This window comes from Lycium ferocissimum, chromosome 1, assembly GCF_029784015.1.
Source record: "Lycium ferocissimum isolate CSIRO_LF1 chromosome 1, AGI_CSIRO_Lferr_CH_V1, whole genome shotgun sequence".
NCBI lineage: Eukaryota > Viridiplantae > Streptophyta > Magnoliopsida > Solanales > Solanaceae > Lycium > Lycium ferocissimum.
The window spans coordinates 1,890,572-1,902,124 of NC_081342.1; the positions used below are offsets into that span (position 1 = coordinate 1,890,572).

Sequence of the window (11,553 nt, forward strand, 5' to 3'; positions counted from 1 at the left end):
AGGTAGCGGATCTGGACCTTCTAAAAGTGTTCCAAGTTGACTTAGTGGAAAAGTATTTTTCCATTCTGCTCGGGTAGCCAGATAGGCTTATCATCACCCTCAATATATCTTGACGTCTTTAATAGAACTCACTAAATCACATGGAAGGATGAACCTTAATTTTACCAAATTTCATTGATTATGCACAATGAAATCTGATACTTTAGTCTTCTTAGGTCTGCTAATTCTTAGGTCTCTCTCTAATTACTGTAAGTTATTTATTTATATTATTATATGGTAGGGGTCAAAGCCAAATCCCCTACACCTTTAAGCTCACAACCTAATGGTGCTGACTTATAAAAAAGAAACTGATGGTGTAAATATTTGTTGCACAAGCATATATAAATCGTTGATCGGCCCTTCAATCTAAAAGATCACATATATGCAAATGAACTAACATTTATTATGTTATCTCTGTAACATGGTACGTAACTACACATTACAATTGAACCAAGATTACACCGTAAAATTTTAACTCATTTTTATAAAACAAACACCTAGGTCCTCTCGAGCTAGATGGGAAATTTTATCATTAGCAAATTAAATAGCAACTAAATTACAATGAAAAGTGGCAGATCACAAAATGGTGCATACCATCTAATTAAACATAGGTGATGGGGAAACACACTACTCATTTATTAACGGATATAATAAAACTTACGTTATGACTAGATTTAGCTAGTCTAAAGATAATTTTTAGGGAGAAGGCAAAGATGATTTTTCTTATGCATAGTAAGTCCAGGCAAAACATCGGTGTCAACATCTTCTTTCTTCATTCCACAAGGCAATTCCCAATCAAATGCATAAAGAAGATTTGAAAGTATGAGATCCACCGTCGCAGCACCAAGTGCAATAGCTGCAGAGACGAATTCAAGATTCAATCTTTATAGATACAGGATTCCAAGCTTTTAAAAAGTGTCTGGAACATGATATTGAATTATATTTCCACTACTTTTCATGATTTTCACATATAATCTATAGTTTAAATAAAAAATGGGTCCAAATACATCTGCCTCTAAATACCTGGGCAACCTCTCCGGCCTGCTCCGAATGGAAGCAACTCATGATCTTGGCCCTTGAAATCAATACTGCTATTCAAGAATCTCTCGGGTAAAAATTCTTCTGGATTTTCCCATATTTCAGGATCCCTTGCAATAGCCCAAGGACTGACATATATTATAGTTTTTGGTTGAATTTCATAACCTTGTAGTATGGATTTCTGCATTGTTTCTCTTGCCACTAGGAGTGGAACGGGAGGATATAATCTAAATGTCTCCTTTATCACTGCTTTGAGATAAGGCATGTTTTGGACATCATCTTCATTCACAATACCTTTGTTCCCAATTGATTGTCTGATTTCTTCTTGGACTTTCTTCATGGCTTTTGGATTCTTAATCAGAGCTGTCATTGCCCAAATTACTGTAGCTGCGCTAGTGTCCGTTCCACCAACTAGTATATTCTACAAAAGAGTGGGAGGATTAAACTAAATGCAACATTGTCCTCTCAATTGAAATTAGGGTTAATTACATGAAAGGTCAACTAAGTATAGTATGATTTTAGGAAAACCATCAAAACATATTTTTCTAATTACGTAGCTAGGGATCTAGTAGCTCAGTTGGTTGGCTGCCTGAACTCTCACCTTGTTGGTGAGGGTTCAAATCCGCACGTTGTAATCCTCTTCCCCTACCCCCTATGTAATATAAAAAAAGTTTTTGAAAAAAAATTAAAAAAAAAGTAAAAAATATATTTTTCTAATTACAAAAATTTTAAAAATATATTTTTCTAATTACAAAAATTTCACTTATTTATTTATTTTGGGGAAAAAGCAGTTTTAGTCCCCAAGTTATTGTCATATTCTGATTTTGATCCTTGTGTTATTACACTTAGCATATTTAATCTCTAATTATAGAAGGTGTGCTATTTTAATCCTTAGATCTAACTACCGTTAGCTTTTGATATTTTTCTGTGTATTTTAGCAAAATTTCACATAAAGATTGTCTTAAATATTTGGACTACATTCAATTTTAGTCCGTAGACCTAACTGAATCGTCAGGCAGTGCCAGTATATTAACGGACGTTGAATGTGATTATACACTTAGGCCTCATTTGTTTGCATTTATTGGAGGTCTGAAATGATTCAGACCTCAAGCCATTAAGTGCATTTGTTTGCATTAAGATCTAAGCATTTCGTTACCGTCAATAGGTCTTAATCATTAAGATCTTGAATCAAGTCTTAATATCATTAAGAGGTATTTTTGTATGGAACTTTTTTATCACCAACCCCAACCCCAACCCTCCACCTCAACCCCACCCCCACCCACTCTCCACTCCAACCCCACCCATCCACCTCAACCCCACCCCCACCCACTCTCCACTCCAACCCCCACTCCCCACCACCCCTACCCCACGACCAACCCCAATCCCACCTCACACCACCCCCACTCCCCACCACCAACCCCTACCCCATACCACCCACCCCCACCCACTCCCCACTACCCCCACTTCCCACCACAACCCCAACCCCACTCCCCATCAACCCCTACCCCACACCACCCACCCCCACTCCCCGCCAACCCCACCCCCTACCTCCCACCCCTCACCCCAACCACCCACCACCCACTCACCTCTCCACCCCCACTCACCACCCACCATGACTACAAAACATCCCCACCATTACTACCGAACATAAATGTTTCATTTTTTTTTATTAAATAATATATTTTTTTAATTAAATTTGTATTTATTTCTACTATTTAGTTACTTTGTAATTTGAATTATATATTTATTATGTTTAAATAAACACATTATGCACATTCGTATATTGAAAAACAAACAAATCTTAATCATTCGGTGTTCGTACCTAGAGACAACATCTTAATAATTCAGATATGCATTCAGATTCAGACGTCTTAATCTTAATGAAAACAAATAAAGTCTTAGTTCTACTTCTCATTCTCTAGCTAACCTTTGATCCCTTTAAATATTTTAATAAAAAAACTTTTGAAATGTGACCAAAGTGTTTAAACTTTGGAAGAATTTTCCTTCCCTGTGATAGTTTGGAACCGGGAACTTACACTCACCTTCTATACTTTTTTTTTTTTTTTTGGGTAATGAAACTTTTTATATGATAATTAAAGTTTCTATATTATTCCAAAACCATATATCCTTTTGAAGCATTATTTATTGAACGCTTCTTTTTACTACTAAAAATATTAGGTGTAATATTTTAAACAACCAAAGAAATTATGAGTGATATAAAAGGAATATTCCCTAATATATCTCACTGAATTTTGGCATGAGTGACACTTTAAGAAAAAAGGCTTGAGTGACTCTGTGATTAGGAAAAAAACAATTGATGATATTCTAGCAAATATAGTACTATAAGTTGAATAACCCTTCGTGTAATCACCTCTTGAAATTCTAAAAGCAATAGATAAAGCACAGTGTAGGGTAATATCGAAACACAAACACAGATTATTTTAGGCAAATTCCTTCCGTTTCATATGTATGTATGTATATATATGAGTCCTTTTTTTTCTCAATCTGTTAAAAAATATCTTCTATGTATTCGAAAATTTTGAATTTCAGATTTTACTCTTTAATAAAATGTTTTCCTAATCAAGTAACCATTAAATGTTATGACTTGTGCAATATCACAAGTTAAAAGACACTTTTTAATATTTGAAAAAAAATCTTTCTTTATATTATGAACGTGCCACAAACATAAGCCAATGAATGTAACAGTACGCAAGACTTGCAAATACACTTTTTAACATCTAATCATGATTAGTTGATATGAATTTTTTTATTTACTTCGATTTGTTAATTAATTTGTTAGGTTAAATGTTTACCTAGGTGTAAATAGCTGACGTAAGCAAGTATTTACCAGCGCCGCTATATAAAATAGACACAAGCAGAGTAGTTCATTACTTAGCTAAGTGCAAGTAGCTAACGTAAGCAAGTATTTACCAGCACCGCCATATAAAATAGACACAAATAGAATAGTTCATTACCATGAGAATTCCCTTTATGTTGTCCAAAGTGAGATCGATTGGAGTTGATTGCTCTTTTTTCAATTGGAGCAAAAGATCAATAATATCTCCATCCATGGATTTTGGCCTATTGGGATTGAGATGCTGCTCAATGAGTCCTTCATAAAACTCATCCAAATCCTCAAAATTCTTCTCAAGTCTATTTATCTTTCCAGAGAGTTTATCAATCCGTCCTAAGAGAGGAAAGTAATCAGAGACAAAAAAGCCTGCCAACATTTCCTCAGTCACTTTTAAAACTTCATCAAATTTCTTCCTTTCACGTGTTTCTTCATCATACCTAACACCAAAAGCAACTCTACAAATAATTGTAGTTGTTAGTGAAATCACTATACTACTCAAATTGGTAATTTTTGAAGTGGCAGCTTGTTGAGATATTCTCTTGATCATTCTAGAGACTTCATCTTCACGAATTGGACTAAAATATTGCACTTTCTTGAGACTAAATAAATGAACAACACAAATTTTTCTCATTTCTCTCCAATAGTCATTGTAAGGTGCACAGGCAATATCGTGACCATTGTAAGACAATTTTTGCTGGCCAAGAAGAAAAGGTCTGCTACAAAATGCTAAATCTTGTGTTTTGGTTACCTCTTTTGCTAGATTTGCTGAAGAAATTACTACCACACTAGAAGAACCAAATTTCAATGAGAAGATTTTGCCATATTTCTTGGAAAGTTTCCAAAAATAAAGATGAGGGGTTAAACTATCAAATTGATGCAAATTTCCAATGAATGGCAATCCTATAGGACCTGGTGGCAGAATGTTTTTTCCATTCTTTTTGGCTTTAGAAAGAATGAAACTGAGAATGATGATAAGAAAGGTTACAAAAAGTGGAAAGAACATCATGTTATTTTGGTAATTAAGTCACTAGAAGTGTCTTCTATATCTTGTATTAGAATTGTCTATAGTGTGTTTCATTTATAGTAATAGTAAAAGGAGCTGGAACTTTGGATCAACGACTGTGATGTGATAATATCAAATAAGATTACGATATTTAAAAAATATACAAATAGAAAGAAATTGGTAATTTAATTAAAAGGAAAAAGGGACATTGCATGTGTAAAGTCACCGGTGGTCAACCATTTAATATTCTAAATATTTCTATTATATATAAACGGCTAAGGAGTACTAACATAGCATCTTATTTGCCTGTTGACACGTGTATTGATATTTTTTCCAGCAAACCACGCGTACCACTTGACATAAGAAACAAAGCTATTTTTATCTAATAACATATATTTCTATTATATATAAGTGTGGAAAAGGGACCAACACAGCATTGACTGCTTGTATCAAAAGCTTTAGAAATTGTACATTGAATGCTTGTACCAAAAACTATATAATTTGTACACTTTAACCAACTACTTTTTTATCCCATGTGGACATATGTCATAGTACTTAATAGTTATTCCCTTCTCATGTATAGATGCATGCACTTCAATTTTAAAATTCCAACACATTTATTTCCTCCGTGCACTTTTACTTGTTCACTTTTGATTTTTCACGTTCTTGCTGAATATTTATTCTCTTCTCATGTATAGACGTATGCAGTTCAATTTTAATTCTCCTACACAAATTTATTTCGTCTGTGAACTTTTACTTGTTCGCTTTTGAGTTTTCACGTTCTTTAAGAATTAACAAATCTCACGTGGACATATGTCATAATACTGAATATTAATTCTCTTCTCATGTATACACGTATGCACTTATATTTTAATTCTCCGACACATATTTATTTCCTCCATGCATTTTTACTTGTTCACTTTTGACTTTTCACGTTCTTGCTGAATATTTATTCTTTTCTCATGTATAAATGTATGTACTTCAATTTTATTCTCCGACACATATTTATTTCCTCCGTGCATTTTTACTCGTTCACTTTTGACTTTTCACGTTCTTTAAGAATTAAGAAATGAAGTACTCCCTCCATCCCATATTATTTGGCCACATTACTTGACTTTTCACGTTCTTTAAGAATTAATAAATGAAGTACTCCCTTCGTCCCATATTACTTGGCCATATTACTATACTTGACTTTTTACGTTCTTTAAGAATTAATAAATGAAGTACTCCCTTCATCCCATATTACTTGACGACATTACTAAAAATAGACAAACGCCCAAGGTGGATGAACACAGCAACAATAAGTTGTACAAAAAGCAACTGAAATTGTACTCTAAGCAAGGACTAACATGTGTACATTTCAGAAGTTGAACATTAATTCTATCTCTTGTGTGTTTGCTTTTTTAGTTCCCACGAGTCCGCAATGTCTTAATTCTCCTTTCATTTCCTTCATTTGGCATATACTCCCTCTGTCTCAATTTAAGTGTCTACGTTTGACTAGACACAGAGTTTAAGAAATAAAGATAGACTTTTAAATCTTGTGGCTCTAAATTAAAAATGTGTATAATATAATAAAACATCCTTTGAATCTTGTGATTATAAACTTGACATGTCGGATATTTGAATTGTCAACTTACTAAATATAAAAAGGCGGACATAACCAAAATAAGACAATTTTTTTTTTATTTTACAACAAACGCCCAAGCTGGACGAACACAACAACAATAAGTTGTACAAAAACCAACTGAAATTGTACTCTAAGCCGGAACTAACATGTGTACATTTCAGAAGTTTAACATTAATACTACCTCTCGTGTGTTTACTTTTTAAGTCCCCACGTGTCCGCAGTGTCTCAATTGTCCTTTCATTTCTTTCATTTGGCATATACTCCCTCTATCTCAATTTAAGTGTATACATTTGACTAGACACGGAGTTTAAGAAATAAAGATAGACTTTTAAATCTTGTGGTTCTAAATTAAAAATGTGTATAATATAATAAAATATCCTTTGAATCTTGTGATTATGAACTTGACATGTAAGATATTTGAATTGTCAACTTACTAAATATAAAAAGAGGCGGACATAACCAAAATAAGACAAATTTTAATAACAATTGAGAAATTAAGGGTAAAAATAAAAGGAAGAAAAAAAATATGGAGACTCACTAAGGAGAATCGCAGTATCCTTTGCAAAATGTACAAACCATAAAGACTAACTAAAGTGAGTAATCAAATTAATAATGTTGGCTTCGTGCATCGCACGAGCATAGCTTGCTAGTATGGCTACAAAAAGTGGAGAGAACAGCATGCTTTTCTGGAAAGTTACTAGAAATGTAATTCTATTTCTTGTATTAAAAAAAAATTACAGTATCTTTCATTTATAGTAATAGTAAAAGGAGCTGGAAATTTGGATCAATGGCTGTGATAAATATCAAATAAGATTATGATATTTAAAAAATATACAAATAGAAAGAAATTGGTAATTTAATTTAAAGTAAAAAAGGACATTGCATTTGTAAAGTCACCGGTGGTCAATCATTTAATATTCTAAATCTAAATCAAGATTCAACTCTAGATCTATAGGTAATTAACAACCATTTAATATTCTAAATCTAAATCTTGTCTAAATCTAAATCAGGATCCAACTCTAGATCTATAGGTAATTAACAATGATATTTTTGTTATGATGTCATGTTATGTTCCTGTTTTCTGTCGTATGAGATACCTCGCATTATGACGTATGAGTGCTAAAAGGGTTCTCAACAAGGGCGAATTTAGGTAGGAAAAATGGGTCATGTGAACATATGGTTACCCGATTAAACTCGATATATTATATATATGATTCTTAAAATATATCTAATATTAACTAAAGGAATACATGGTCAAACAAGATTAAGTGGAGCATTGGTTAAGTGTTGGATTTAACCCCTTAAGGTCGCGGGATTGAACCCAACTAAATGCACTTCTGCATCTTCTTCTTTTACAAAAAAATTCTTAGCAATAACGCTGAACCCATCCCCTCGAAATCCTGAATTCGCCTCTGGTTCTCAAAGTTTAGTTAGTTAATATGTATTGTGCTTTTTTCTCTATGATTTTATGTAAGAGTTATGCAATAACAATATTACCATTACACGAGTAAAAGTGTGTGTGTTTTTTTTTTCATTTCTTTTAATTTCCATTTGATGCCCAATATTATGTAATTATACTTATCACTCCGCCACAATATTTGGTGATGATTATATAGAGTTGTTAAATATTGCTTTTGTTTATGTTTTCTAACTAATTCCTTTTCGACCTATATGATCTTGCCACTCACAGGCTGAGCTACAGTGGTATGAGGATGGTCAGTCGGACATTCTTCGTTCGGTTGAAAATTACTTCGTACAAATTACTATATTATATAAGAGCAAATGTGAGGACTTTTGTAGTCCTCACAATAATTTCCCAATTTTTTAAAAACTTTTTAATTAATTACTTTTATGTCCTAATCTTATTTATTTAAGTCAATTTTTTGTTTTTTGTTTTTAAAGTCTACTTTTCAAAAGCTATCGAATTTGGGGACTTTTGTAGTCCTCACAATAATTTTCAAATTTTTTTAAAACTTTTTAATTAATTACTTTTAGGTCCTAATCTTATTTATTTAAGTCAATTTTTTTGTTTTGTTTTTAAAGTCTACTTTTCAAAAGCTATCGAACCTCCTACCTCATTTTTCACGTTATTTGATTTTACGATTGGTCTCGATATTCGCATTTGAGCCCAATTAATGGGATAATTCACACTGCATCGCGCCTATTCGGGGAGCGCTTCCTCCAAAGATTTTTTTTCCATATCCATGTTCGAACCCCTAATCTCGATTAAGAGAGGAAGCCCCATGTCGCACAAGTTAAATTATGTATTTGTCTTAAAAGTTCATTAACTATGTATAGATTATTTATTTAGAACAAAATAACTTAAAGAAAATTAGGATACATAAGTTATAATGTCAAATTCTGGTTCCAAATTTGATTTGAATTAAATAATTTCATCAAAATGGAAGTTAAAATATTAAAGGAGTGGAATGAAAATTTTGCTTTCATATAATACCTCAAAAAAGAAAAGAAATGAAACAAAAGTATGTACAGATATGAAAAAAGATCTGAACTCTGACGAAGTATATGGTTGTTGTTGTTGTTGTTGTACACTTGTACAACACAAATTATATTCTTTAGTTAAAATATCTACTTTTATATCTCAATAAATGACGGCTTTCCTCTCCACATAAAAAGATATATATATAACTTTACTTTACTACTATATAGAAATGATAGTTGGGGTGGTTGTACTTTGTGCTGAAAATGGAATGGGACCAACAGGGGCAGTTTAGTAATTAACAGTGACACCTGCAAGTTTTGCTACTCCATTACACTTTGGAGTACAGCTGGACACCATTTGCTATGTCATTTTTATTCATGTCATTTATCTCACCTTCTTTTCCATTCTATTCAGTCCCCTGCATCACCTTCTTCTTCCGTGAGCTTTGGCCATGTCTTTGAGTATCTGGGTTTTTTTGGTATGTCGTTTACAAATGATTTTCAGCGTTATTCAGCAGCCTTGATTTCTCTGGGTAAGCATGATATGGATCTCCTTTTCGGATTGACATTTTATTTCGTTGCTTTTCCTACTGATTTTGGTTGTGAGTTTTGAAATTCAATTTTTGTTATGTATTTATATTTTGGTCAAGAACGTATGTTGTGACACATGCTGACATGCATGTTCAGAAACATCTTTGGCCATGTCTTATTTTGGATATAACTGTTTGTTGATATCTTTTTGAATTTTGGTACTAATTAATTACTGTTAAAAAAAATTGTATCTTCAATAATATGAAGTATCCAGATTGCTGTTGGAAGTTAAATTTCTTCTTTAATTTGCTCTATAATGTCTTTTATTTATAATAAAGACGAAACAGGTGTAAAATGGAGGATGAAACGAAGGAGAAAAATGTAAGAAAGAGAGAGGGTGAGTCATGAGTGAAACTATTGCACGTTGCAGAAGTAATAGGATTGTGATGCATATAATTTTTGTATAATTAAGCACGTCTTGAAAAAAAATTGGAGTTGGATAATGTATAGCAATGTCATTGAAATTTGCCAAGAATAAAGGGGAAATTTTAATAGGCCTGCTTTAACAATGATTTTATCTCACAGTAACAGAAAACATGCTCCTTCTGATGGTAAAAGAGTCAAAATGTGCTATGAACTATCAATGGCTCCTATGTTATAAGATTATTCTGGTCTAATATTCTATTTCACCTTAAAGGAACTAACCTCACATTTTCATTCTGTTTATTTCTTTTGATTAGTGACATCACATCTGATTCTAACATGAAAGAGTTTTGAGGTGACTGAACTCTACAAATTCAGTGATTAATGTAGGCAATTATCATTTCTACGAAAAACTATAGGTGATACATTATACAAATTCGAAAAAAGTAATTGTATATGTCAATTACTTTTTAAATTACAAGTATGTAAAGAAGAGAATAGTTTAATTAAAAATAAAATCTTTGTATAACGATAATTATTGTTCAAAATAAAGTTGATTTCAAATTTAGAATAAAATAGGGGAACTAGATTAAAATATTTAGTTAGGTGGAAAGACTTTTGTGGATTAAAATTTGATCGCAATAATTCTAATTTACTATTTCATTCTCACATAGTCAAAAACTCAACAGTGATACTTATCACATCAAGTGCAAATTCTATAATTAATCTTTTTTAAAATGTATGCTTTAGAATATAATGAGTTAATGATGATAAAATGAACTTTATAGTCCATACTAGAAAGAATAAACTATTTGAAAGTATTTTATAAGAAAATTAATACTCCCTTCGATTAAAAGGGTGTAGTTCCTATATTTTTGGTTAAAAAATAGTGTTCACTTACAAATCAAGAAAGAATTAATCTTATTTTTTAAAATTTGCCCTTACTAAGTGTTAAGTGATCAAATCTCATTACCTATTTAATTAGAAATAATTTAGTCAGATTACCTATTTTGTCTAGGAATTAGTATTTTCTCAAAGGTGTGCATATGGCTAAGTGGTGTAAAAAGAGAGAAAAAGAATATCGTATTTTTATACGTCGAGTTATTCGCGAAAGAATCAACGCGAGATAGAAACTTCGGATTTTAATTTCTAAACTAGAACTAATCGGTTACAAATTTTACTTAGTACAAGAATGTTGTTGGAAATTAGAAACTACTTAATTGTGGTGTTAAGTTAAAATTAGTGGCAACAATGAGCCAATATGAGCATTAACATGCCATGTCCAAAAGATGACTCAAAGTCATCTTAAATAAGACTATAATGGAAGACATACAAATATACATTTAAATTGATTCATCCACTACACTTTCATTATATTGTGGACAATAAATTGAAAGAAATATACAAGGTACATTCGGCCAAGGGCTGAAAATTTTGAGGAGAAAAAGTTGAAGCATACAATTGAATATTTGAGCATCCATTACTTTATGAAAGTATACATTATTTTAGGAAGACATAACATGGTGGAGGGATCATTTCACATTAAATATTGCTCATCCATCTTGGCATGATTACAATGGACAAAGGGTGGTGTAT

The 11,553-nt window shown here is 32.1% G+C and overlaps 1 protein-coding gene across 1 annotated transcript; it reads right to left on the reverse strand.

Moving 5' to 3' along the window:
* Positions 1 to 628: 628 nt before the first annotated feature.
* Positions 629 to 4,944, reverse strand: LOC132051960 (6,7,8-trihydroxycoumarin synthase-like). The gene is made up of 3 exons (XM_059443296.1): positions 4,053 to 4,944; positions 1,063 to 1,498; positions 629 to 895 (listed from the first exon to the last, which is right to left on the reverse strand). Exons 1-3 carry the CDS (start codon positions 4,935 to 4,937, stop codon positions 723 to 725), a joined length of 1,494 nt encoding a protein of 497 aa, XP_059299279.1. The 5' UTR covers positions 4,938 to 4,944; the 3' UTR covers positions 629 to 722.
* Between the last annotated feature and the right edge of the window lie 6,609 nt (positions 4,945 to 11,553).

Excerpts from the sequence above, each read along its gene's own strand:
- LOC132051960 (XM_059443296.1), bottom strand. The coding sequence starts at position 4,937 with ATGATGTTCTTTCCACTTTTTGTAACCTTTCTTATCATCATTCTCAGT. Across the intron at positions 1,499-4,052 it reads ACATAAAGGGAATTCTCATG|AATATACTAGTTGGTGGAAC; the intron begins GTAATGAACTAT and ends ACTCTTTTGTAG. Across the intron at positions 896-1,062 it reads AGGCCGGAGAGGTTGCCCAG|CTATTGCACTTGGTGCTGCG; the intron begins GTATTTAGAGGC and ends TCGTCTCTGCAG.